A 26,647-nucleotide genomic window follows, 5' to 3' on the forward strand; every position below is an offset into this window, starting at 1 on the left:
TTGCAGCAGAGACAGCAACATATCATAACGACTTGCTGTAATGCAACTTTCGGCCAGCTGAGGTCGACACTAACATATTAAAAAAAAATACTATTGAACTGTTACGTTGTTGTTGTTGTTTGCATTTTGAAAAATAGCCAACGTTTCGAATGAACTCGGATTATTCAAAAATAATGACTCCAAATTATATTCCGCCCTTACATTTATATTTTATTGTCGTCTTACTGACATTTTGTCAAGATATATATGTTTTTAATGAAACCCCGGTGCACTTCCTGATGCGCGAGCCAATATTTCAGTCATGTTGACCCAATGTAAAGGATCTCAATGTATGGGCTCGAGTCCACCTTTCCGGTTTCCCGTCGGCGGGTGCAGGTCACTCCCAGCACTCACGCGCACGCACGCACACACAAAGCTCGGGGCGGCCCGCAAGCAACACGCAGCTCGTCTCCGACTTCACCCGAACCCACTTTGGCTTCCCCCTTTCGCGGTTTTTTTTGTGTGTGTCCCCCCCCCCCCCCCTCACCCGTTTAAAAGTGTTTTGTGAACGCTTGTTTAGAAGAACCTCCGTCTTTACGTCCCGAAGAAGAAAAGCGGCGGAAGGAAATGTCCAGCTGAGTGTTGGGAAAGCCTCAAAACCGACCACCGGGGCCTGCTTTTTTCTGTAATGATTGATAAATGCTTCGACTATGGCACTGAAGGTAAGCGCTGCAGCGCCCCACAAGCTGGAATCACCGCGACGTGAATTCGTCGTCGTCTTGCTGTCCTTTTGGGAACGCAGAGGCGAGCTGACTGTTGCACTTTCTCACGTTAGCTTGACAGTAACTTTGAAAGTCAAAATGACGAAGCGAGGCGCAAAAACCCAAATATTATCGTTTGGAAAAGTGTACTTGACTCTTAGCGCGCCTATACGTAACAGTAGATGACGCTAATGTTTCGCCATACATGGAAAAATGTGTCACTAAGAAAGAGTCTTGTGACATTTTACCACCTTTCAAGTGCGGGTCACTTGCTACTCGCGTTGCATGCTGGGAATTGTAGTCTGTTGCTTCAGCGCGGCAATGTTTTACACAGGATTTCATCTTTTTTGAAGCTATGAATACATTGAAAATGTAATATAAAATAACTAACATTTAAGTCAGTGGCATTTTTTAAAATTTACTGAGACAACAAACAATTGTTTGAAAAAATCGATTTTACACTTCTGTGCAGTAAGGCAGCATTCTGTCTGAAAGAACCATGTTCAGTATAATGTATAGGCCTCAATTAGTAGAGCCTAGCTAGAATTTATAGTGCTATTTTGTAGAGCCCAGCCTGGTTAAATTGTTTACATGTGGACAAGTAAAACAAATATGTATTTGCGCTGTCACATTTGTGTTTGTTTGTGCACCAGTTTTTCGTTTAATAAGACCACTTTCTGGTTCACGGAGGATGTTGAACAGGAGGAGGGTGTCAATATGTTACTTTTGGGGCTCAAATGATGAAAATGAATTCCTGTGTGTGCAAATCCTGTTATTGTTTAGCTTTCTTTTGTGTAGTTCTTCTATCTGTATCTGTCCCACTATTTACTCTTTTCAATGCTAAAGGTATTGGGGCGAAGGGTCATTAGAACAACTAAACGAGTGTGTGCTTAAAATCTTTGCACAGTAATGTGTACATCATACATTATGTCAGGAATTAGCTGCAGCCCCATGCACTGTGAATATGACACCGCTCCCGAATGGTAACGTGTTGACTTTGTGCAGAAGTAAATATGAATAGTGAATTTCATCACCAGTCCAAAAGTTACCTAGTAATGTGCAGGAGCTGTTAAAAGTATACTTCCTTTCCTTGCTTGTTTTTGGTTGACACTGCTATCCAGCTAAGAGTCAGCAGAATACAGGCAAAGGGGAACTAGTTTGGCCTGTTTCATATTGCACCGAGGTGGCTTGTGTCATGTGTATTAATATTTGATAATGTTGTGCCGCCTACAGAAAAATGGCTGAAAACAAACAAACAAATGTGCGTGTTGTGTGTGTGTTTAGGCACAGGTTTTATATGACTTCACTGCGGAGGCTGGAAACAATGAGCTGACTGTGAAAGAAGGCGAGACCGTCACCGTCACCAATCAGGTGGGTCGTCCTCTCGCTGGCTTTTTGTCACCTGACACTTTGCAGCAGCTCGTACTGACAAGTTAGAGGTCGTTTCCCTTTTTTTTTTCTACTTCCCTCGCAGTTAATCGTTCGCGGCCCCACTATATCGCGGCTTTTTAAGCGATCATTTTGAAATGGGCTTCGACAATAGGTTTTTACAGGCAAATCTGAATTTAGAGTCACGCGCCTTCAGTGTTGTACCCCGTTTTGCTGCTACATGCCGGGTAAGACTGGAGTCTACCCGTAGAAGACGCAGCAAACTAAGCGCAAGAAAAAGAGAACGCCGGCCAGCCAGTGTAATACAGTTCCACATTTTGCCGTTTTAGTATTCGTTGTTCCCACAAAGCAGAGGGAATATACACTGAAAAAATGAAAGTTATTTTAAATGTATCTTATGTCAAGTGAAAACCTCTTACTGTACTTATTTTAAGACAGTTTTGACTTTATTCTAAATGTCCAGTAAGACAAAAAGACTTATTTTAAGAATCTTATCAAGTCAGTTCAGATTAGTTCCACTGGCAGATTTTGTTTTCACTTATTTTAGGGACAGAATGTCTTGTTTTTAATATTTTCTTACTTGAAGGTCTTCCCCCCCCCCCCCCCCCCCAGTGTATGCCTGTGAGTGTTTTTTTTAATGCTCTGTTTGAATGTGTTGCTGCTCCCATGTGTGGCGGCAGTCAGGGTCCCACATTAGTGGCCCGATGGAGTTTTCTGTCTGGGCGGGGGAGTGTGCCGCTTACTGTGAGAGCTGTCACGTGTGCGTCAAGCAGAAAGCTCGCAAGAGCAAGCAAGCGGCACGAGGAGGGGGGACATTTCCTGTCTTCTTTGTTTATTTAGGATGGCGGAGGAGAACGTTAAAGACGGCATACGACAGTTAATCTCGCTTGCAGCACATTTGTTTATTCAGACGACGATTATTGTGCAGTGCGATTGAGACGACTTGAGCGTGCTTCACGCCACCAGGGTGCGCCAGCAGAGAGTGAAGGCAGAAAACTTTACGTGAGGATTCATACTCCATAGTCGCAATATCGTCATTTTATACGTCTCACGTATAATGTATCCCGTACACATTTCGATATATCCCGTACACATTTCATAAATAAATACGATGAAATCAACACATTCTTGGTTTTTACCCCAAATATTTTGAGTTTTATCCACGTGTGTATGTCTAGTGTGTTTCGCATTATATGTTAGCATTCAAATAGCAGACATTCACGAGATGAAAGTATATGGTTTGGTGAACATCATGTTGATGCTCACAATGTTTCATTTTCTTTTGTTTTATGTGTCATTATGACGGTAAAATTAAACTGGCAGTGACAAATGAACATCTTGAAGCAAGCACACTTGACCTCTTATTTGAAGAACTGCAAGTGAGAACAGGCGCTAAAGAATACTTTAAAAAGTGTGTTTTAAGCAGTTCAAATTAGCATGTGAAATGGGAAAACAATAAAAACTGTTTTATAAAAATGGTCCCTCCACTGTATATGGCGGTTTTTCACTTATTGCGGGTGGGTCTGGAACGCATTCCTCACGATTAACGGGTATTCACTCCAATTTGTTACAAGGGTGAAGATTATTGTTGTAGCAAGAACCCTAACCAGCGCCACAAATGAAAGTGGAGACACGTGACTTTCCCAAAAAACAAACAGTCCTCCCGAGGTCTCACACTCGTGCATGTCACAAACACGGCCCGGAGGAAGGAAGGAACACGGCAAACATGATGTCATTGCAGTCGCTCACCAACAGTTCAAAGGTCTCTGAGCCGTGTTTGCTGGCCCGCATAGTTTTCAAAGTCTGTTTTAAAAAGAAAAAAAGGTCAGTGACAGCTGTACTGTACTAAAAAGACTGACATCAGTGACTAATCAACAATTGATTGACAATCGATTATCAAATTAATCCGAGTATTTTGATGATTGATTGTTGAACTAAAAATTGTCCAAATTCTCAGAATTTCAGCCTCTCAACAATAACTATTTTGATTTCTGTAGTCCTCCTTGACAGCAGACACATTATCTTTGTATTTGTACAAGACATTTGCAAACATCTGCTCATCAGTTTTTTAAATCAATTAATGGACAGATGAATCAATTATTAAAATAATCCTTAGTTGCAGGACTTGCAGCCGTACTTAAGTCGTGTTAATGTCGACTGTCGGCAAAAAATCATTAGGTGAGCAACCCCCCCAAGAGCGCCACTCCATCATAAACTGAGAACACCGTGTCATGGCAAGTTCAACATACTTGTGTAAAAGTAAGTTAACCACTGCAGTAGCAAAGTGTTTAAGAAAAAAAAACACAACTAAACGCACTTAAATTTCATGACAAATGAGGAGGACGTAATAAAAGCTGTGCAGTATTTTTTTATTTGTTTTTATGAAACAAAAACACTCCGATGCTGTGCAAACGAGTTCATAGTGTGCCTTTTAGTTAACTCGAAATGTCGCGTGTTGGGTACGTTGCGAGAGGAGCGAGCGAGCACCTAGTGCTAGCAGTTAACGTTAGCACCTCCGCCTGGAATATTGGTTGCAAAAATAGCCACGGTTCCACTGCAAGTAAATGATCTAAAATAATGGAAACATTAAAATTAATGTCGACGTCTGCCAAGACACATTTGAACAACGTGTGTCCTCCACTAGGGTCGATGGTAATGGCCTTGGTTAGTTTTTTTACAACAATTACTGACAAAGTTCACTGCTTGGAAACAAATTGAGCTGACAAGTTCACCTTTGATTGATTTTGTTGATTTATCCCAAATGTTGTCAAATTTGGGTTGCAGCACATCGGTGGTGGCTGGATCGAAGTGCAGAACTCCAGAGGGGATGTCGGACTGGTGCCCGAAGACTACATGGAGGTAAAGATCAACACGCACGCACCTAAATGTCACGCATCCTGTATTGTAGAGAAAATAAACAAATGGCAACACAGCTGGCTGCCTGCCTGAAAGTGAAATCTCAACAGGATGCGCCTCCCGCAGAGTCGTGGGTTAGGGAAAGAGCACACAATTGCTTTTGCAATTTTTAGTGTTTTTTGGATGAGCTTCCAGTGGAACGTCTTCGCGTTACCCCAGAGGAATGCACCTGTGAAAGTCATAAAGGCTCAACTTGGAATTGTTTCCCCTCTGCTACTTCCATTCCGCAGCTCAACAAGTCGCCCCTCCCGTCGTTCCCCGCTGCAGGAACCCCAGCGCCGGCCGCCAACGTCGGGAACGTCGCAAATTCCGATCTGTCCTTCTTTGACGCCTTTGCCCCCGCGTCGACGCAACAAAACCAGGTAATGCCGATGGTTTGTCACGCTTCAAAGCTCAACACGGCGGCCAGAAATACAATCTTGTTCTTCTTTTTCCTGCCTGTGCGAACCACACACACACAAATGCAGAAGTGAGAGCCCCCATATGTCATACCGCTTTTGTCATGTATGCATTTTAGCGCCGTTAATCGTTCTACTAGGAGGAAATGAGCTGTACCGAGAAGTGCCAAGGAAATTAGTGTACTGCTGCATCAGTAGAAATCTGGGCAGCGAAAGCGGATGAGTCAAGAAACGGCCTCCCTCACTCTCAAACTCCCACATACACTCCCTTTACCTTCTTCCCATTCCATCCTTCACCCGCTTGGCTGTCGGCGCCTTGTGATGATGTCACCTTCTCTCCCTTCCCTCAAGGTGGACACTAGGGGCTTGAGCCCCCAGCCCGACACCCCCGATACCCCAGTTTCCCCCTACCTTTCGTCCCCTGATGAGGTAACCGCCACTCGGAGGTGGTCAGCAGGCAGATTGGCATGAAACCCACTGCCCATAAATTCTACCCCCCCCCAACCCCTCCCACCCCCGTTGCCTGCGAACCGCATGATCCTACACTAACTTTGTATTGCCCTAAACACACTTTTATTTTGATTGGTTCAAAATCATTCGAACCTATTATGGAAAACATGACCTCGACAGTGGGTATCAAAAGTATACACACCCTTGTTCAAATGTCAGGTATATAAAAAAATATATATAATCAGACTTGGATAAATCATCATCGAAACATTTGGACATCACTAAGAACTGGATGTTCCTCCGCAAAATTGTACAGGTTATAGGTCACAGTAACTTATTTACTGCCGGTGGTTTTCAACGCCTCCCTTCCCTCATAATTGACGTGCCAAGCAGAGAGTCACCACCTAATCTTTATCTTCTACTCAAAAGCTCTGCTGATCTTATTTTCATAAAAGCCTGGCATTAGAACAGGGGTGTGTAGACTTTCTAGCCACTATACTGTATATTCTGGAAAACACTGGGATATTGTGTGCCATTCGGATCATAAGATGGTTGGTGCGTTCATTTCAGTGTGTGTGCGTGTGTGTGTGTGTGTGTGTGTGTGTACATAAGGACTCATTGATCGACTACCAGCTCTGCATTTGGCTTGCGCTAAGCTAATAGGAATTTACAAAAGGCAAGTATGTGCTATGATGCATGTCGAGGCCTACAAGGTTTTCGAGTGCATGCTTGGCAAATGTACAAATTGGCGAATTCTTGAGATGAATTGCCTGAATTGGATATATTACAATGTAGATGTCTCAATCACTGCATGATGTACCTTACTTTATTTGACTCTTCAGGCCCACAGCAACGGCAATGACCCCTGGTCAACGTGGAACGCGGACCCCTCGGCGGGCTCCTCCAACAACTGGGCATCCAATCCGGAGGGCACGCAGACCGGCAAGGCGGGTGACTCCTGGGGCGGCGCCCCTCAGGGCCACCCTCAGGCCTACCAGGGTCCAGGTAAGAACGGATGTTCCGCATTTCAGACGGCACCTGTAGGAATCGATACACCACATGGACATAAATATCAATACACACCTCTTAATTAATAAATGATCCCATTTGGAGTTGGGTTAAACACCGTCGTCGTTCTCTCTTGAATCCTATTTCTGTGCAACCGACTTTGTGGGAACAGCTTGAGTAAGGACTTTTTTTCCGTTCCACATCGAGCGAACCAATGTCCATAAATGGTATGGGGAAACCCCCATCAAACACTGGAACATAGAACGGAGCAGAGTCGGACCTTCTCTCAAGTCCAACATCTTCCCAAATGTCAATGTACAAAATTCCCATAGACGCACCCTAAAATCTTGTCCTTCTGAAAGTCTTCCCAGAAGAATCAAATCTGTTATAGCTGCTTCCAATTTAAAGTGTAATAATGACATATTTATTGTTTGGACTTTTTCTTTCTTTAATTCTTTGTGGGTGTTGGCTGGTCCTGGGGTTAGGGGGTGCCGCAACTCTGTAAGAATGTTGAAGGGTTTGCGTGGCTTAAAGGTTTTGAGGAAAGGCTAGTTTGTATCCTGTATTTTTGTAGAAGTTCAGTATTGAATATGTAACAACCTACATGAAAACAGACTCCAAGGTATTAACGTGATTTTGATGAAGTCATTCTAACATTACTATTATTACCGAAATCAAATTGTTCACCTATTCGATTGCAGATCCACCAGAACTGCGTAATGATACAAGTGTGCGTTTTCCATATATATATTTCCATATATCGTGACACACATGAAATATCTCGCCCATGTTGAAAAAAGAAAAAAGGTCATCTGCAGCTGTCTGTAGTCTGACACAGCAGATATTGCACGCAGGTCGTGCGCGGTGGAAAAGTTGGCTTCACGTATGAGTCAAGCAGGCAAAATTACGCCTGACCTCAATTCTCCATTTGTTTTTGTGAAAGGAAAACAACAACGGAGCAGAATTAACAGCTTTTTTCCACTTTCTTTCTCCTTCTTTCCAAAGACATCTACCCATATCCTTACCTTATTGATTACACAGGTATCCTTGGCATGGTGTGGCCAGAGGTTTTCTCCCTCTTATTTCTGTGTGAGGAGGGCAAATATTAAAAGCATGTGTGACAACTTCAGATTAACCCTGTGTTGACTGTTTGGTGCAAGCTGCGACTGCTTGAACATAAGTGTTAGGGGTGGTACTTTAACACATTCATTGTGATTAATTTATTACAAGCACATTGATTAGTTTGAAAAAAAAATAACGCATCTTTATCACATTTTGTGTCCCAAACAACGCGGACCCTATGTCAGTGCATGATTTCCTGGTACACCGATTACACCGACGCACACGTCGGAGCTCGGCTAACAAAATGGAGGAATTGGATGAAACTGCGTTGCTAGCACTGGTGGAAGGTACATTTCATTTAAAAAAATAAATAAAATAAAATACCCGTTGGACGCCTTGATAAGTAGTCGTAGTTTTCATACCACGAAGCACTTCAAGCCTCTGACGTGTGATCCAACTTTTCAACTGCCAGCCACACAGAAACACCTCAAAGGCAATATACTATTATACAAAACTGTCCTAAAATGCCACTTTGACTTGAGGTCTGTTTAATTTTGGCCAGGGATATTTTCTATTAGTTCATCTACTGTTCTGTATTGAAATGCAGTTAAGTCCATTTTTCCAACATATCTTTCAATTATTTGATTTAGTCGTCCACTAAAACCATTTACATTTTTAATCGATTCCCACTATAATATATATAATAAAATTATATTAGGGCTGTCACTATAGAATCTTTTCAGATTTGGTTATCCTATAGATAATTGCCGACCCCACTCCCCCTTTTTTCCAATTTTTTTTTTTTTTTTTTTTTTTTGTACCACTAACATGCATTTACTTTTCATTTATCAGTGCTGTACTTCTATACTTAAACGGCATATGTTGGTACTGAGTGTATGGTATAAATTGTCCAGAATTCGAGACAACAAAATCAGCCTTTGCTAAACTGTTAGCATTCGGCATTAGCATGCTGGGGATTACCATTTTAGGTTCATAAAAACGCTATCTACCATTCAACTCACTCGTACGTCATGTTATACGTAAATTACACAGCTAATGGTGTCTTAAAACTTACTTACAGACGCTCCTCTGCTTTCACTGGTCCAACCGTGCGTCCGTCTGCAACAAAAGTCCGTGCGGTAAACATGGACAGTGGTCAAATGGTTCCGGGCAGCCCGAATGTGCTTTTATTAATATTTTTTTTAATGCCTCAAGGCAGAAACTTTAGTGTCGACCAATTTGTGTGGTTGACTTAGCCAATGTAGCAGATTTTTATTTATTTTTATTCCTCCCCCCACAACTCCCTATTTTTTTTATATAAATGCGTTGAAAAAGTGAAATCACCACCACAGGGCGTGATGAATTCTATATCCATATATGTTAAAGGTGGGGTGAAAATTATTCCGCTACTAATCTTTCAGCCAGCCTGGTTTGGGTGCTCCTCGCCGCTACTCGCTGGCATGATCAACTCCCCCCAAAACTTGTATGCAACCTATTTTGGCCAATGTCAGATGTACGGTATAGTCCCCTCGTTTTCTAACTCTCCTGTTGTGATGGTGTTTAAATGTTCTGGTTGCTTGAGGCTGCATTAAGATCTGCATAAGGGACAACTAATTATGCTCCATTACTTACTTGCTTTGTAGTGTGTGTTTGCTTTGACACACATTCCCATCTAAAAACTATTTAAATTGCTTTTTAAAAAAATGTATTTCTGATGTATGCGCTAAGACTCATAAAAACGCAATCTTCAAACCCGAGAAATCGATATAACCAGACAGCACATCAAGGGCAGAGTGCAACATATCGATCTAAAAATGCCTTTTACATTGTCCTCCGTTTTTGGTGGACTCAACTCCAGGAGCTGAGGATGACGAGTGGGACGACGAGTGGGACGACAAGTCGACCGGAGGTTACGGCGAGTCCGAATCTGGAGACGGCAGCGGCATGCAGCGAGGCGGCGCTCACGCCTCAATGAAAATCAAGTAAAGAGTCATCATCTTGTGTGTTTGCGACAGTACTTGAGTTCTCAACATGGACCAGAAAAGGGGATCTCATACTGTACTCCAATTTTGATGAAGTTCTGACTTTTTTCACATGGATTCAATGTTGTCTGAAAGACCGTTTCATGTGAGCTTATTATTGGAACCTGTTTTATTGAGATACTTTGATGGGATATACAAATACGGTGGAACCTCTGTTTTCGGATGCCCTAGTTTTTGCATGATTTGGTTTTCAATTACTATTATTTTTTTAAAATTTCAATTGGTTTTTTTGTCTAAATTTTGTCTGTTTTTGTACATCCGCTTGGTTTTCGTGCAAAAAAACAAACTGCGTGACTGATTTGAATTGATACGTGTTCATCCTTGAAGAATTTCTTAAGTTGAGTATCAAGGGTTCAACAGACGGAAAGGCTTATTTCATAATGCAAGTCAAACCTTCAAAATAAATGCAAGCGGTATAATATAGTTTCACCAAACTTCGTTGGGCCACAAGGTTTCTTATTTAACAGTCATGTTCAATAAACAAGCACAAAATTGTTTAGGTGAGTCTTCTCAATAAGCGACCAAAGGGCCAAATGAAGTGTGGCGAAACTGTTGTTATACTGGAGGACTTTTATTTTGAAGGCCTGATTTAGTGAGTGAGTTATATTTTGCAGAACGTTATGCTGATGTTTCCCCAAGTGTTGCCAAGCAGACTGGGAGGCTTATTTTTGCCTTGAGTTGCTAATAAAAGCTTGGATTGTGGAATACTTTTTGCCATCTGTAGAAACTTTTTTACAGAAAACGACAAAATTGTACAGCAGCCATCTGATAAAGAAGGCAAGAAACACTATAGAATTTAAAAACTCTTCAGTAAAGGTGAAAGTGATGTTTAGTTATCCACTTCTTAGTCCTTTATCTTTCTTTTCAGGCAGTTTTGTATGTAAAGCTATAGTTATTGTCTATTTTTTTGTTTGTTTGTTAATATTTTGGGATGTGTTGAACAGAAAGTGGGCTTTCCATAATTTCTTATGGGAAATCTGCCTTGGATTTCGTACAATTTGTTTTCAGTCCGACTTTGTGGGAGGGATTCATGGCAAAAACCGAGGTTCCACTGTACAGTCTCACAACAATTGGAGGACGTCCGGGGGCGGGTTGACATGGTGGTCGTCCAGTGACATTCATTTCTAGTTTCTTAGTTTCTTCCATTGTCACCTCACCATCACATTTCCATTTCCCTTTCAGGTTTCCTGGCTTCTCCAAGTCTGGTCCCGAGTTGTATCTCCTATGCAAGCAGATTGCAAAGGGCAAGGACAAGCTACCGATCTATGTAGGTTCTTTTTTTCTCTCTTTGTCTGTTGGGTTCTTGCTGAGAGCTGTGATCTTTGAACATTTGAAGAGAGTGTGTTGGTTAAAAGATTCTACTCTGCTTCGTGCTGACATGCGGCCTTATCACTTGACTTTAAAAATCTTGACTTGGAGGTCCTTCAAAATGAGCAGACTTCTTTCTGCGAGCACAGATGGGAGAGGTCGGTCCGGTGTGGCTTTACCCAGAATCGCAGCTGGACTGTGTGGTCGCCGATCCCAAGAAAGGCTCCAAAATGTACGGCCTCAAGAGCTACATCGAGTACCAAATCACACCCAACGTAAGCGGCTCGCTCTTGCGACGGCCTCGCCGTGCCGTGCCCGCTCGAACGTAACTTGCGGCGATGCGCTTTCAGACCACGAACCGACCCGTCAACCACAGATACAAGCACTTCGATTGGCTGTACGAGCGGCTGCTGGACAAATTCGGCTCGGCCATTCCCATCCCCTCCTTACCGGACAAGCAGGTAACAGGTGCGTGTCGCTCTTTTCTCAGCTTTTGTCGAGGTTACAGGTCAAGGGAGTCGAGTGTGCTCTTTGTGCGTGCCAGGGCGCTTTGAGGAAGAGTTCATTAAGATGCGAATGGAGCGGTTACAAGGCTGGATGAGCAGGATGTGCAGGCATCCGGTCATTGCCAGCAGTGAAGTTTTTCAGCTCTTCCTCACATATAAGGACGAGAAGGTCTCCACTTTGTACTGTCTCTCAGTTTGGACTGAATTTACACTGCAGGTCCAAGTGCCCTATTCCGATTGAACTCATTCGTTGCCGGCCGTTGTCAAAGCAGACATCCCCTTATTGCCGGCTGTTTTAGAGCACTTTGACTAATCTTTTAAGACCTACGGAATATTGTGTTGTGTGACAATGTAACCACTGAAAGCGTAGACTCTTTTTCTACCAGAAAAATGTATGAATGGAACTAATGAACTGTGTCATACTTTCTCACAATCGCAACACGTTTATACAAGACCTATACATACTCTGTTCAAGTGTGAGGTGCCTAAACTTGTCCAACTCCCAACGTTTGTCTCCCTCACAATTGACGTGACAAGCCGAGATTCACCCCTTAATCTTTATCTTCTACTCAAAAGCTGTGCTGACGTACTGGGTATTGCCGTTTACAAACTTGAATTTCACAGGCAAGCTGGACGAGAGCCTCTTCCACACCCAACCGGTTGTGAAACGTACTTTACGAATATCCTGTACTTGTCCTGGCAGAAAACGGTTGGATTCCAGTTTCGTGAATATTAACGTCAACAGCGATGAAAGAGTTAATGTCTGCTTTAGTTTACATTGACACAAGATGTTCATTTGTGCTTTTTGAGAGGGCGCGGGTGTTTTTAAGTCACCAATTGATGGATATCGATGACATCAAGCTGGCGTTGACGGGCTATATGCGATCTTTGGGTTTACGCTGCACTCACATTGGCAGATATCCGATGTGTGCTGGATTTCGAGGCCCAATTCCGAGCTGAAGATATCCGATTCCACGCGTTTATTCTTTTTACGCTGCCGTGTCGCGTATCCCAATTGAATCACCCGAGAGTAAACAAATCTCAGAATTGTGTCACTTGAACCACGCAGTGTAAATCCGGCCTCGTAGCTAAGTGCTAATACGTGATGCTAAGATGTTTTTAAATGGTGCAGGACTGGAAAATGGGCAAGAGAAAAGCAGAAAAGGACGAGACGGTGGGAGTGATGATCTTCACCACGATAGAGCCCGAAGCTGCAGACTTGGATCCTATCGAAGTGTAAGAATCACAAAGCATCTCTCAGCTGGCCACACGTACACTCACCGGGCATGTTTTTGTGGACGTTCGCACACAGGGAGCAGAAATGCGAGCAGTTCAACAGGTTCACCAAAGCAATGGACGACGGGGTGAAGGAAATCCTCACAGTGGGCCAAGAGCACTGGAAGCGATGCACCGGCCGTGCGTACAAAACACACTGCTAAAAAAAACACCGTTTCTATTTCAAAATACTCGTTACGTTAAGTCCTATTCGCCTCTGTTAATTCAGCTCTGCCAAAGGAGTACCAGCGAATCGGTAAAGCTTTCCAGAACCTCTCCTCGGTCTTCACCAGCAGCGGGTACCAAGGTACTGTGACAATACACAAAGTATGTTATGTGATAAACACGCTACTCCAGAAAGTCCTTATGTGAGTGCTGGCGGAGCAGCGTCGACTCTAATTATAGTTAATTAGATATATATATCGACTCTAGTTATAGTCTGCAGGAAATTATGACATGGAGCATCCAGTCAGATTGTCATTTTTACTACGACGTGATATGCTGGGACATACAGTTGCAATGAAAATTATTCAAGTCAATTACATGTAGGTATTTGAAGAAGTTTAAAGATGTCCATTCGTATGATTGCAGTAGCTGTTCATTTCAAAGTATTCATCCAGCTGACATTGGTTGGGCAAGAGCTGGGCATCATTCTAGACCTCTTTTTAGTTCTTTCATTGGCATTTCAGCTTTACGTCTTTAGCATTTGTTTGCATTCATACTCTTTCTGAGCAATAAATGGAACATTTTTGTTTTCATTCCAAGCGCATTTATCCACTTGTCGTGTATGCGGAAAAGTGTTTTTTTTTTTTTTTTTTTTTTTTTTTTGCATTCAAATGCGCTTGGAGAAATCAACCGTCTCCTTCCCGTAGGTGAGGCAACACTGACTGATGCCATGACGGCCGCAGGGAAGACGTACGAGGAGATTGCACAGTTGGTAGCAGAGCAGGTAAATGCTAATTGTTGTTTCAGCGAGATTATCATCCGGTAGTCCTCTAATCTTGAGGCATCGCTAAAGTGTAATTTGGGTCGTTTTTAATCCACCATTTTTTTCTTCACTCGAGGAAGTTTACGTCTCACGTGTCCGTTTCCTCTTGTTGACTTTTTTTGAGTACCCTTTCGACCCAGCGTCCTGCTGGCGGTATCTGCAAGGGAAGAGGTCAACATAGAAAAAGTGTTGGGACAACACTTAACTCCTTCACTGCCGTGGGCGTTTGCATTCGCCAACTGGAACACAACCGGTTACTGCCACCGCTGAATATGTTTGTGAAGTACATTTTTGTTGACTTATGAAAGTGGCCTTTTGTTGTGCTGCGGCATGTGTGGTGAGACTGAGTTGAGCCAGACGTGTACCTCTTGTTTACGTGTCGTAGAGACAGAATCTCTGAAGCCTCATCAGTTTCGTCTTTTTCTCGTGACAAATGGCAGCCGAACATTTGGATAAATAGAATCTCTTTTTTCAGGAATCTGCAATACTGGAAGCATTTTAGGTTTCAGTCGTTCACTCCTTCCTGCCGCTTAGATTCCTGTAGTTATCCAGTAAATCTTCCTACATGTTGTAATCTGAACATTTTTGTGTCTGTGTGCCTTTCCTCCGTGCAGCCCAAAAAGGACCTCCACTTCCTCATGGAGACCAACAACGAGTACAAAGGTTTGCTCGGATGCTTCCCGGACACCATCGGCGTCCATAAGGTACGGCAGCCTGCGCCTTTGTAACTCGTTAGGCAGGAGTCCAGCCATCCATTTTCTATGGATCCAACCTCAGAAGTGTGAGACAGATGTGCTAACCACTGTGCTGCAATTAAATAATAAAAATGCATTAAAATATTCAAAATAAATGACATTTACCAAAATCTGTCCCTCCCTCAAGGCTTTTATCATTCAATTTAATGAAGAAAAGAAACAATTGCTTCCCATTAGAGAAGAGTTAAAAATGTATTTACTCTATTGCCACAGTATGGTAGTATTTTGTGTTGATCTCTTGGGCTCCCCCTACAGGTGTTAAGTGTTACACACCTTGGTAGATGGCAATGCAGGAAGGAGTTCTCTGATGAAAACAATGCTTCTCCACATGTTTTTGTTCATGGGGGGGGGGGGGGGGAGAAAAAACTCATTTTTATTCTCTGGGATTAAAAGGGAAGAATTTGGAGTACACACTTTTCATTGAATTGGAACAAGATTTGTTGTTGAGTTATTCAAAAATGAAGATTTTTTTCTTCCCCAACAAACAAATCCTGAATCTGAACCTTTATCCATGTTCACATATAAATAGTTGACAATTGTTGTTGTTTTTTTTCAATCCTTGTTTCCCACCAAGACAAGTTTTTTTTAAAAAATCAATTAATTAATTAATTAATTTATCTAAACTCAGATAAAAAATGGTTGTAAAATTCAAAGAAACATTCCTGGACAGCTACAATAACCCCATTTGTCGAAGTAAGAAAAAGAAAGAAATCTTAGAAATAAGACAAATAGTCTTGGTAAGATTTTGAGGTTTTGCAGTGTGCTTGTTTTTCAATTCTGCAACGGTAGAATGAAAAGGACAAGAGGCAGAAACTGTTCTTTTGTTATCGGAGGGGTACCACCGATTTTGTGGACATGTGTAACTCTGGTGTGAATGTCCCGTGTTGTAGGCGGCCATCGACAAGGTGAAGGAAGGCGACAAGTTGGTGGCCACCAGTAAAATTAGTCCTCAGGAAAAGACCGTCATGGCCAAACGAGTCAGCACCATGTCTTACGCGCTACAAGGTAGACGCAGAACAGCGCTCGGCGAGAGACTCCTCGGCGTATTCTCACCGTTTTGTCTCACTTGTATCCCTCAGCTGAGATGAACCACTTCCATAGCAACCGTATCTATGACTACAACCGGGTCATGCAGCTCTACCTGGAAGAGCAAGTCAAGTTTTACGAGACGGTAAAGAGCAACATTGTCCGCCGTCTGTCACGCTTAATTGGAGTCTGTGGCAGCCCTCGCCTTGGATAAATGCTCATCCGTCTTTAATCTGCATGTTATTGTTTCCTTTGCACCCGCAGATCGCCGCCAAGCTGAGACAAGCTCACAGTCAGTTCACGACCATGTAAAGCAACTATCAAGGTGCGGCCAAAGTCCCGCGTAACTGCCTCTTGAGGTTTTAGTTCTTTTTTTTTTTTTTTTAATTTCCTTCTGCTCTCTTCTCATCTCGTAGGCCGCTTTCTGAGCGTTAAATGGCGTTCAAAGCGGAGAGGCTCGGCGGTGTTGCGGATGACAACACGCAATTGTCGTTCCTCTTTTTTTGTGTTTAAGACCCGCAGGTTGGTGACGGGAACAGAACACGCAAACCTGCAGTTTACATGATTGCAAGCTATTCGTGTCACTACAGGCTCTTTTTAGTGAAGAAGAAAAAATGAGTTCAGAAATCAACAAAGTTACCGCGGCAACTATTCTGTGCCTTTTCATATGAATGTGTGTACTGTGCATGTTGTCAGTGACGCATCCCTCGAAGGAATTGTGCGTTTGTGTGTGCACTTCCTGTTCACATGACAGGAGGCTCCACCCCTTCCTGTCCTCCCCCCCACGTGCCTTGCTCTGTTTAAAACAAACAAACAAAAAAGCTTCAATCCAATTCCATGTCTCCATTTGATGACATTTACATTTCAAGACATAACACGCGTTTAAAGACTTAATGAATGATTCCCGGTGCCTTTGATCTGATTCGGGTGTTCTTTTTTTTTTTTTTTTTATATATATGAAAGGTGCACGAGCTGTCGAGCACATATGCAGTTTTTGTTTGTGCTTTTCGCTTGCAATCAATCCCTACCTTATTTTTGGTTCACCTTGTTTTACTATCATGTGATACCCAACTATAGTATATGAATAAATACATATTTAATAATCACGCTGACCGGCATCACAGTTGCATATGTACAATGTAAGTAAGGCCTGTTTGAAAGATTCCAGGAGCTATTATGGGCGGTCCAAACCGACCTCTATCGTCTTTGTAAAGGCAGACATTACGTTGAAGGTGTGTTGGCTCTTATTTGTACGTGTGCCTAATGAAGTGGCTGGTGCGTGCACAGTACATATAAATAAATATACGCTATTCTATCAGGTGCTTCCGTTTGAGTTATTAAGGAACGATTTTCTCCTTTTATTTATGTGTGAAGAATCCTCGCCTTGTTCTCAGCGTGGGTGCACAGTGAGGCCCTTATCCGCGCGGAGCAGAGTCTTGCGTTCGAGAGACGGCGAAGAATGAGAATGAGCGAGCAAAGGGTCAATGAGGGGGTTTGTGCAGTCGTGTAAAAGAGGGGGGGGGGGGCGTTGAAAGGGGCCTTTTAGTTCTGCACGAGGTTCCCGCTGCCATCAGGTGCAGCTGGATGGGAACTGATGCAGCTTTTCACCTTGTGTGTGAAGTCGCTTCAAGTCCCTGGAAAGTGAAAATAAATGTCAATTTGACACGCTACTCGGTGGTGTTCACAAGCCTGCCAAATTTAAATCATGGGAAAAAATTGCCAAGTATATAAACAACGAGGCGCTCTAAAGCGGCCGCGTCAGCTTTTTCAAAAGAAAGTTCTGCCCCTTCTCGCTCTTCCGCCTTTCTCTTCATGACGTACACGCTCTCACGGATGACGACGAGGCGCTCTAAAGCAGCAACGCAAGCGGACTATCTGAAGGAAAGATGCATTTTTGGGATGTAGGCATAGCTAGCTAGCTAACTGCAGGTCACAGTTGCCATGGACAACTGCAGATGTGAACGAAATTCAAGTTCTTATTTAGGGGGGAGGGGCTCTTTTAGCCACACTCAAAAAAATCTGAAAAACGTGATATCTCCAATGTATTTGCAAACAATTTTCTGAATTCACTTTACAGGGTCTTCAAATAAGGTTGGTGTAATTCCTGTCAAACAGCGTCGCTATCAAAACCAAGCATTATTTTGGTAAAGGCAAAATCCTTGTCGTCCTTGTTTTGTATCCCATGAGATTGTGCATGTGTACCGAATGAAGTAGCCAGCTCCGTTTTCTTGTCATGTTTTTTTTGTTTTTGTTTGTTCTTCGTTTATTGTGTGATATTTTCAAGCCTTTACCATCATGGACCACACAAGCACACCCTTTATATTTAAATAAGGATTTATCTCATAGATTCACAGCTCCCATTAGTTACTACACACAAAAAGGAATTTAGAGAGGGCTATTTAAATGAAATAAATAAATCATGCAATAAGTGCTTAACATTTAAAAGGTAAGCTCGCATGATGGGCTCATCAACATAAAAAAACACTTAACCAAGAGTGCAGCCCACTATGTACAGATATATCTTACATTTGAATGTTTTGGAAAACATGATTCATTTCAAAAAGTGTGTATGTACTGTATGTATATGTGTGTGTGTGTGTGTGTATATATATATATATATATATATATATATATAGTCACTGCACAGCAAAATATTTTGATGACATCTTACTGCTAGAATCCATCACCTCAAGAAATTTGACCATTACATGACAATCTGTATAATGTGAGTTTAGCTTTTTTTTTTTAATTGAACTGCTGAAATAAATTAACTAACCCTAATATATTGAAATGCACCTGTGATTTTATTGTATTATTTATACAATTATATTTCCATACTGCTCTTTTTACCGTTATGTACTCATTAATATTATAACACTTGTATTATCATTAAAACAAAATAAATGTTATCTTTCATTTTTTGATAACAAAAATAAAAACATCTAAAGGTAAAAAAATTAAAGTACAAAAAGAAATTCAGTCACCATGAAAATAATAATAATAATCATGTCCTATGAGTGAAGCGTTAGTCCTGACTTGTTTCTCTGTGACCAGCTGTTGTCGCCATGGTAACAGTTGCTCAGGGAGACAGGGGGTTTCGAAAGCTGCGCGGCCGGATCATCATGGCGACTTTGCGTAGCGAGTAATAGTCCGAGTCCCTCCACGTGTGCCAGACGATCCCGTCCGGGCCCAGGTGACCTTTGCCTTTCGGCGTGTAGTGGCCCCCCTGCGGGACACAAACACGGCTCAACGCGCGTCGTCAATTCGCATTCGAGCGGTCTTACTTGGACGGTCACCCTGTAGTAGACGCCGTTGAGATTGGCATAGAAGCACTGGCCGTACCACCAACCGCCGTGAGAGATCTCGGCGCAGATGTCGCCGCTGTCGGGCGTGCTGAAGGCGCGCCTGTCGTGGTACCAGCCGAACGAGTCCTGCGCGCTGCCGCTGAAGCCCGACACGTGGAGGCGGTACCGGTGCTCCTCATCTTCTACACTGTGCCACATTCATCACAACTCGTTCAGCGCCACCGACGTTTACGTTCGCCAACCGGAATCCAAACGTTTACTGCCACGGACGTACGTATTCGTCAGGTACGCTTTTCAACGGGTAGACGTGGAAGAGAGTCTCGCCCAGCTTGTATGTGACATTCGGCTTTTTAAAGCATTGTAATGACAAACAGACGCCAGTAGATGGTGGCATTGCATCGCTTTGGTTTTGAGATCAGCGCAGCTTTTCAGAAGAAGAAAACGATAAGGCGGTAAAGCTCAGCTTGTCAATTCGATTTTGAGGGAGAGAAATGCCAAAACGTTGGAAGTTGAACCAGTTTAGGCCCCTGACACTCATGGCAGTAGTTCTCAAACTTTTTGCACCACGTACCACCTCGAAAAATACTTGCTATCCAAGTACCACAATAATGACCAAGATTAAAATATAGTAGCTTAGTAGTCCTAAATGTTTATCAATGGCAGAAGTTGTATCCTTAAAAAATGTGAGCGTTTACTTCAGCAATTGTTTTGCATACCACTTGAGAGAGCGTGGGTACCACTAGTGGGACTTGTACCACATTTTGAGGATCACTCATGGCTGTATAAACGTGTGTGTGTGTCACGCTAGGTCGTCGAAAGTGCGTCGCAATGGTTAGGAAAGATGACGCAGTTCCTGGGGTGAATGAGGTACGTACGCCGTGTAAAAAAAAAAAAAAAAAAGCCAAAGTTGTTCAACTCGAGACATGCGGTGAGTCTTAGTTATAAATCTGTACACAACTTTTTATTTTGTCATCAAAAGTCCTTTCTCAGTCTTATTTTTGTTCTTTTATCATTTGAGGTGCGGGTGTTGGGTGTCAAAGTGCTCCAAAGGGGCTGCAGGCAATCTTTGAAAACGGCCGGCAGTGAATAACAAGCGTAAGAACTTTTCTCATGTCACCCACGTTGGGGTTTATTTCCTGACGGGCGCCCACCTGAAGTGCTGATAAAGCGCGTGCTTGTGCTTGTCGCTCCAGTCCTCCAGGTCTACGCGCAGGCTGTAGTCTCCCTGGCCGCTCAGGTCGTGGATGTGGTCGTTGCCGAGCCAGAACTCCGAGTGGAGGTCGCCGAAACCGGCCCTGTATTCCCTCCAGCTGCGGTCGAAGCTCACGGAGCCGTCCGCCCGCCTCTGGATCACCGTCCAGCCGCCGCCTACGTGCGACGAAAGCGTCACAGCGGGAAAGCCAGCGAGGTATGGCACAGCGCATTACTCGCAGTCATATATTCTTTATTCTCTGCAAAGAACCACTGTGCCGCGGCACATTCGTGCTGCGTCGCGAGAGATCACGCGGTTTGCCACGAGAGGGGGCCAATTTCACTAAACTGCCGCTTGTTGTGAAGTGAGTTGAATTTAGTTCACTGCCACCGCGCGCCGCTCACATATCAAGTTTGTGCTCACAAGTCAAAGCAAAACAAAACAAAAATCTTGAAAAAAGTCCGGTCACTTCTATCTCAAGGCACCAGTGTACAACATTAAGGTATTGCAGTCACCCAACATAGAAGCTGGAAAAAATCGCAAGCATAATAATGTTAACATATCAGTAACAACACATTTTACTTCCTTGAATTAAAATGATTCATGAAATAAACAATATGTATGTTGTATAAAATATTCCCGACTTGACTGTGTGCTGTGAGCACTGGAACAGAAGGGATGCAAAGTGACACAATCGAGTCACAATGGAACAGAGTTTGCTTGTTTCAGCGACATTGACGTGCACTGTAATGGTCGAACTTTGCATTTTGCACATGTCGAGCGTATTCTTAAAAGTGGTGGGTGGTCAGGTCTGACCTACTATGACAACTTGAATTCGAATATTTGTTCCATGAAATTGTATGAATCTATTCTCAACAGTTTCTATTATCTTCATTTCGTAGCGTTTCTCTTGGCTGCACTGCTTCAAGTTTATGGCTGTGGATGTTTTATTTTTAGTCCAATCAGATTTCAGCCTCTGTGTGTCGCCATGTCAATCTAATCTTCCCAGGGCCTTCACAGTCGGTCGTGCTGACCGATGTAAACTATTCAAATAGATGAGCTACGGGCTGTTTCGTTAACTAATCAGATTTCTAATTTGTCTGCAAACTGGCCCTCCGTGACGTCAGCATTTCCCGTCCTCCGATTGGTTAAAAGCCACTTAGAATCCGCACACACTCGTACATTGAAGAAGCATTTGTGGTGAGTATGACGTGTATTATTGGGTTTTCCATGATTTTGTCATGTTATTTTCGATGTTTTCTATGTGGTACAGTTGCATGCTGTTCTCTTTGCGTTTTTGTGTACTATTGACGGTTTCTATGACATCAACGCGATGGTGGTGCTATTGAGAGTTGGATTAAGCCCTACTTACTCAAGGGCGAGGAAAGTTGAATTTCTTTTTCTCCCTAGAATCACAACTGGCCTCCCCGAACGTGCGACTGACCGTCAGTGTCCATGTTGCAGTAGACCTCCACTGGCACGCCCGCAAGCGACGGCACCACAGTGTAGACGCCCGACCTCCTCACGCCGTTGTAGTAGATGGAGGCGCAGTCGACGGGGCAGTTCCTCATGTGACGGCGCTCTGAGGGAGTAACGAGTGGGGGTTAAGCGTCCTCTGCTGGAAGACTACGGTGCTGCTTTCCCAGGAGAGGGCGCGAACCCGGGTGCAAGGCCTGCTGGGTGCTCATGAGGGGGTTGGGCCGGACGATGTTGATCAAACAGCCGGGACTCTTCTTCGCACGCTCCACTGATTGGCTGAGGTTGTGAAATTGGTTCTAAAAGTAGAGACGACAATCATCAGAGAAAATACGACTACACAACCACATACAGTATACTGTATGTATACCTGTGCACCATATCAGTTGTGCTACAAAACCATTTTTCAAAATTGGAGAACATATTAAGACCTGAAGTCTACGACCCGGAAAAATGGGTTCCCCTTCGTTTAGCATCTTTCTCTTGCCTCCACGTAACTATGGGCTAACTAACTAACTAACTAACTATATCCGACCAGGTCATCGCGGTGCACAGCGCAACAACGAGGCGCTCCAAAGTGGCCTTCGTTCACACGCTGGCGGTCAGGTTGGACATTTTCCCCAGAAAATTTCCTCCCTGCTGGTGCTTCCGCCTTTCGGGCTTTTCTTTTTTACCTCATTCGTCCGCCTTCTGTCCGTGACGTGCGTGCACCGACAACGAGGCGTTCTAAAGCGGCCATGCTGAATGCGCTGCAACCACGCCCTACTCAACCGTCAACTATTAATGAAATATCACCAGGAAAAGTGGATGATGCTTCATGTTTGAGCCGTAAAAATATATCCCCTAAAAGTCTCTAGTGGCTGGAATACATCCTACCGGGTCTTCATGGGTGGTTTCCATTGCGCGACAACGAGGCACTCTAAAGCGTCCATTTAACCCCCTTTCCACATGCTGGCTGTCAAATCTGACTTTTTATTTTTTTACCTCTCCCCCTTGCTCTTGTATCTTTCTCTGCATGATGTGCGTGCACTCACGGCCAACAACGAGGCACTCTAAAGCAGCCACGCCAGCCTGAAATCCCGGTCCACAAGCTGGCTGTCGAGGGGGCCCTTTTGGAAAAAAAATGTTCCCCTATTTTTGATCTTCAGTCTTTCTCTGCGTGATGTGCACACACTCACAGCCAACAACGAGGCACTCTAAGGCAGCCATGCCAGCCTGAATCCCCATTCCACTCGCTGGCTATAAAGTTGGTCTCCTCCCTCTGGCTCTTCTGCCTTTCTGCACTCACGGCCGACAACGAGGCGCTCTAAAATGGCACGCCATTGGACTATCCAAAGGACATATGTATTATCTTGGCATAGCTAGCTAGCTAACTGCACGTTGCAATTGCGCCGCAAAACCGCTGATTTGATTAAAGTTTTTAAATAGTGGGGGAGGGGCAACTCATGCCAGACTCCAAAGTGTGTCACGCGGCATCCTTTTAGCTATGCCCCCAAAAAATTTTGAAAACAAAAATGGTGAAAAACTGCATAGTTTTCAGTATTGTCACGTTTTCATCAATTATCTCCGAACGTTTATAATATTAATAATAACCTTTACATAGTGTTGAAGTATTCTTTTTCGAACTTTCGTGTCTGTCTTGCAGGCGCACGCGTGGCGGTGGATACCTGCAGGTTGAGGATGAGGGTGCCCTGCAGGTGCAGCAGGCTGGTGGCCTCGGCGTAGTGCGCCTCCATCTCGTGGAAACGTCGCTCCAGGGTGGCGTTGAAGTGGCTTCTGTCCTCATGCTGACATCGTGCAAAACCACACGTCTATTATCACATTAGTCACCTTTGGCTCAACATCGTGCCTTCTCATTGGCTCAGTGGATCACGAGAAGGAGGCTAATCCTGTTAGTTAGCGAGGTCAAGGATATGTTAGCGGGGGGGGGGGCTGCCTGATGACACATGACGCCGCAACGCTTGCTGCTTGCAACCGGCACAGTGTAAACACGTCAAGACAAGCGCACAGAAAGGAGACACTGGCGGGGAAAATAAAGGCCCTCATACTGCCGTCCGCTGTGTTGCTCATGGAAACGCCACGTTGGTGTCAGAAGCGGGATTGGCTGTCATGTCGACGGACTCATCTGCCGCATCATACTTGAAAACCAAACCCAATTCCGACTTCAAGGCGGCATCAGATGTAGGATTGGATTGATCGCTATGTCAGCTGACTTATCAGCCGTGTTGTTTTTGTAAACCAATCCCACTTCACACATTAATTGGTGTCAGAGTTAGAAAAGTAAGCTTGTACCACTTCTGACATCATGTTGGTGACAGGAGTAGGATTGACTTTCACGTCAATGGACTAATCTGCTGTGTTGTTTTTATAAGACAGACCCATTTCTGACACCAATATGGCATCAGAAGTGTAAGACATTTCATCGTGTGTCGCCACATTGGTGTGAGAAGTGGGATAGGTTGCCACGTCAACTGACCATTCATGTAAGCCAATCTCGCTTCGGATGCCACATCGGTGGCAGAAATGGGATTGCAAGCCAGTCCCGCTTCTGACGCCACTTTGCTGTCAGAAGCGGGACTGGATTGGCTACCATTTCAGATGACTCATCAATCCAACTAGATGTCAGAAGTCGGACCGGCAGCCACGTCAACATTCTGATTGGCAGTCGTTGGCGCGTAAGAGGAAAAGGGCGGCGCCGCCCAACGAGATTTGCCACCTGCAGCTCGAAGACCTTGATGCGGTGCCGGTGGTTCCTCAGCTCCTCCTGCAGCTCCGAGACGGTCTCCTTCAGGGCGGCGATCTGCTGCTTTCGCTCCTCGTTCTGGTGCAGCCAGTAGGAAACCTCGTCCGAGCAGCGGAACATGTCGGGGCAGCGCTGCTCGTCCAGCTGGGGCAGCGTGGCCGCCAGGCGGCACGTGCCGTCCTCCGTCACCTGCGCCAGGAGAAACGGGAGGTTTGTGAAAAGGAAAAGAAGATCCACCATTAAGCACATGTGATGTCCCTCATGAGTTTTTGTGTGCATCTGTTGTGGTTACCTGGTTGGTGTACTCTCCACACTGCGAACCGCCGCCGTTCGGCCGCTCCCCCGCCGTCGCCGGCGAGAGAACCGCCAGGAGGGCCCAGAGGGCCAAGCCCCACACGGGGGGGGCGGGCCGGGACATGGCCGCTTAGCGGGCCCCCGTGCCGGACTTCAACAGGTGAGGCTCGGCCGTCTCGGCCTGCCGGGAGGAAGACGGTAAACCGGGGGTGTCCAAACTACGGCCCGGGGGCCATTTGCGGCCCGCCGTCCATTTTTTTAGCGACCCCTGACATATACTAAAGATAGTATTTGAGACAGCCCGTGGTCAACTTCTTGCATGGGTACGCCCCTGAAAAATATAATACATTGTTTTTTGTTGAGATTTTATGCAAAACTGCAAAGAAACAGTTTACAACCAAAAACGCATTTCTATTCATCAAACCTCAATGACTAAAGATCTGTTTCAGATGCAATTTGAAAACGATTCCATGCCGAGGTCTAATGAGTCATATCACACTGATCCTCCTAATGAAGTGACCATTCCTGTAAAGATTGTCCACTTGCGCTTGTTGCGGTTCTGACTGAGGAGATGTGATGAGGCGACTGCTCAGGGCAGACGCGGATCTAGTCATGTGCGATATAATTTTCTTTATGCGGCCCTCGTAGGAAAAGGTTTGGACACCCCCGTGCTAAATATTTGAAAAATGTACCCACACTCTGGACTTAGGTAAAAGTAAACATCAAGGGATGTCTTGAGATGTTATGGCCACACTCTAACGCAAAACACTCCAATCTCAAATCATCTTTTCCCAATGAAATAAACAGAAATGCCATTATCTGTTCCAGCTGAGAAAACAAACAAGAAAAATGTCTAATGTGTTTCATGAATAAGAAAAACAACACATGTAGACGGATGATTTAACAATCCTTACAGGCATATATTCTTTATATTACTGCTGCTGAGTTGTGACCTCTTTGTCTCCATGGAAACCTGCATGTTTGTATTATACTGCCCCCAGGTGGCCATGGTACACACACCCGAAGGAGCAGCACAATGTCCATTGAATTGAAGCGAAAATGGTTTCATTCTTTAGATTCTCTTTGATTATGTCATTACTAAATATGTTTATAAAATAAAATATTATCGGGTGCTATTTTAACGTTTAAATTTTTTTTTTTTTTTTTTTTTATAAACAGTACGTGGTCACGGTACAAATTAAATTCAAGACACCACTGTATGTTTTTTTTTCCAAAATTTTGGGAGTAAAAGTAAAGACTAGTCAGAAAAATAAATACTCAGGTAAAATACAAATACCTGAAAAATCTGCTCGTGTACCGTTACGGAGTATTTTTCCCTTGTTAGCGTTTTAAGCGTACTGACCTCATTGAGAGAAAAGCTCCGACCCCATCGCGGGCCCCGCACTTTGGGGCCGGGGCCTCCTTCCATGCTGCGCCTGCCCGTTGTTTGCGGTATCGCGCTCCTGCTGCGTCTTCTCGCGTCTTACTTTGCATTCTCCCTTTCACTAGACACCTAAGGCCCGTAATCCGCCTCTAAGAGGATTTACACAGAGAGAGAGGGAGGCAAATGGGGAGGTGGGGTTGACATTCTAGGGAGGGGGCATATGCGTAAGAAAAAAACAAAACACATTCACTGTACTCGTATTTTTCAATCAAGAGGTTTTTAAATTCGGACTGTTAAAAAAAATCGAATTTCTATCAAGAAAATGCACTTTTCAACCACATTCTTCCAATCACTTGAAAAGGTGACTTGATCGTATTTTACTTTTTTGAC

At 44.0% G+C, this 26,647-nt stretch overlaps 2 protein-coding genes across 7 annotated transcripts; one reads left to right on the top strand and one right to left on the bottom strand.

The window, feature by feature from the left end:
• Positions 1-398: 398 nt before the first annotated feature.
• snx9b (sorting nexin 9b) lies at positions 399-17,178 on the top strand. Of its 2 annotated transcripts, XM_061703945.1 has the most exons (20): positions 399-701; positions 2,025-2,111; positions 4,914-4,988; positions 5,276-5,407; positions 5,795-5,872; positions 6,736-6,898; positions 9,822-9,945; positions 11,188-11,272; positions 11,463-11,588; positions 11,664-11,781; positions 11,858-11,988; positions 12,952-13,055; positions 13,132-13,235; positions 13,324-13,401; positions 13,967-14,043; positions 14,697-14,786; positions 15,728-15,842; positions 15,917-16,008; positions 16,128-16,188; positions 16,280-17,178. In XM_061703945.1, exons 1-19 carry the CDS (start codon positions 690-692, stop codon positions 16,173-16,175), a joined length of 1,839 nt encoding a protein of 612 aa, XP_061559929.1. In that variant the 5' UTR covers positions 399-689; the 3' UTR covers positions 16,176-16,188; positions 16,280-17,178. The 2 variants fall into 2 exon arrangements, with proteins under 2 accessions (XP_061559929.1, XP_061559930.1); XM_061703946.1 differs by lacking the exon at positions 5,795-5,872 and having other exon boundaries at positions 400-701.
• Positions 16,794-26,361, bottom strand: si:ch211-203k16.3 (fibrinogen-like protein A). 5 transcript variants are annotated; one of them, XM_061703948.1, is made up of 9 exons: positions 26,237-26,361; positions 24,872-25,054; positions 24,553-24,768; positions 23,504-23,623; positions 22,021-22,135; positions 21,805-21,942; positions 20,320-20,536; positions 18,900-19,355; positions 16,794-17,497 (listed from the first exon to the last, which is right to left on the bottom strand). In XM_061703948.1, exons 2-9 carry the CDS (start codon positions 24,995-24,997, stop codon positions 17,434-17,436), a joined length of 1,452 nt encoding a protein of 483 aa, XP_061559932.1. In that variant the 5' UTR covers positions 24,998-25,054; positions 26,237-26,361; the 3' UTR covers positions 16,794-17,433. The 5 variants fall into 5 exon arrangements, with proteins under 5 accessions (XP_061559932.1, XP_061559931.1, XP_061559934.1 ...); XM_061703947.1 differs by having other exon boundaries at positions 24,872-25,204; XM_061703950.1 differs by lacking the exon at positions 16,794-17,497 and having other exon boundaries at positions 17,655-19,089; positions 19,160-19,355; positions 24,872-25,204.
• Between the last annotated feature and the right edge of the window lie 286 nt (positions 26,362-26,647).

This window comes from Phycodurus eques, chromosome 18 (assembly GCF_024500275.1).
Source record: "Phycodurus eques isolate BA_2022a chromosome 18, UOR_Pequ_1.1, whole genome shotgun sequence".
Lineage (NCBI taxonomy): Eukaryota > Metazoa > Chordata > Actinopteri > Syngnathiformes > Syngnathidae > Phycodurus > Phycodurus eques.

Coding starts and splice junctions, on each gene's coding strand:
- si:ch211-203k16.3 (XM_061703948.1), bottom strand. CDS start 24,997: ATGTCCCGGCCCGCCCCCCCCGTGTGGGGCTTGGCCCTCTGGGCCCTC. Junction 23,624..24,552: donor TCAAGGTCTTCGAGCTGCAG/GTGGCAAATCTC, acceptor GCACGATGTCAG/CATGAGGACAGAAGCCACTT. Junction 20,537..21,804: donor CTGCAACATGGACACTGACG/GTCAGTCGCACG, acceptor CGTCGCACGTAG/GCGGCGGCTGGACGGTGATC.
- snx9b (XM_061703945.1), top strand. Junction 2,112..4,913: donor CCGTCACCGTCACCAATCAG/GTGGGTCGTCCT, acceptor TTTGGGTTGCAG/CACATCGGTGGTGGCTGGAT. Junction 5,408..5,794: donor CGTCGACGCAACAAAACCAG/GTAATGCCGATG, acceptor CCTTCCCTCAAG/GTGGACACTAGGGGCTTGAG.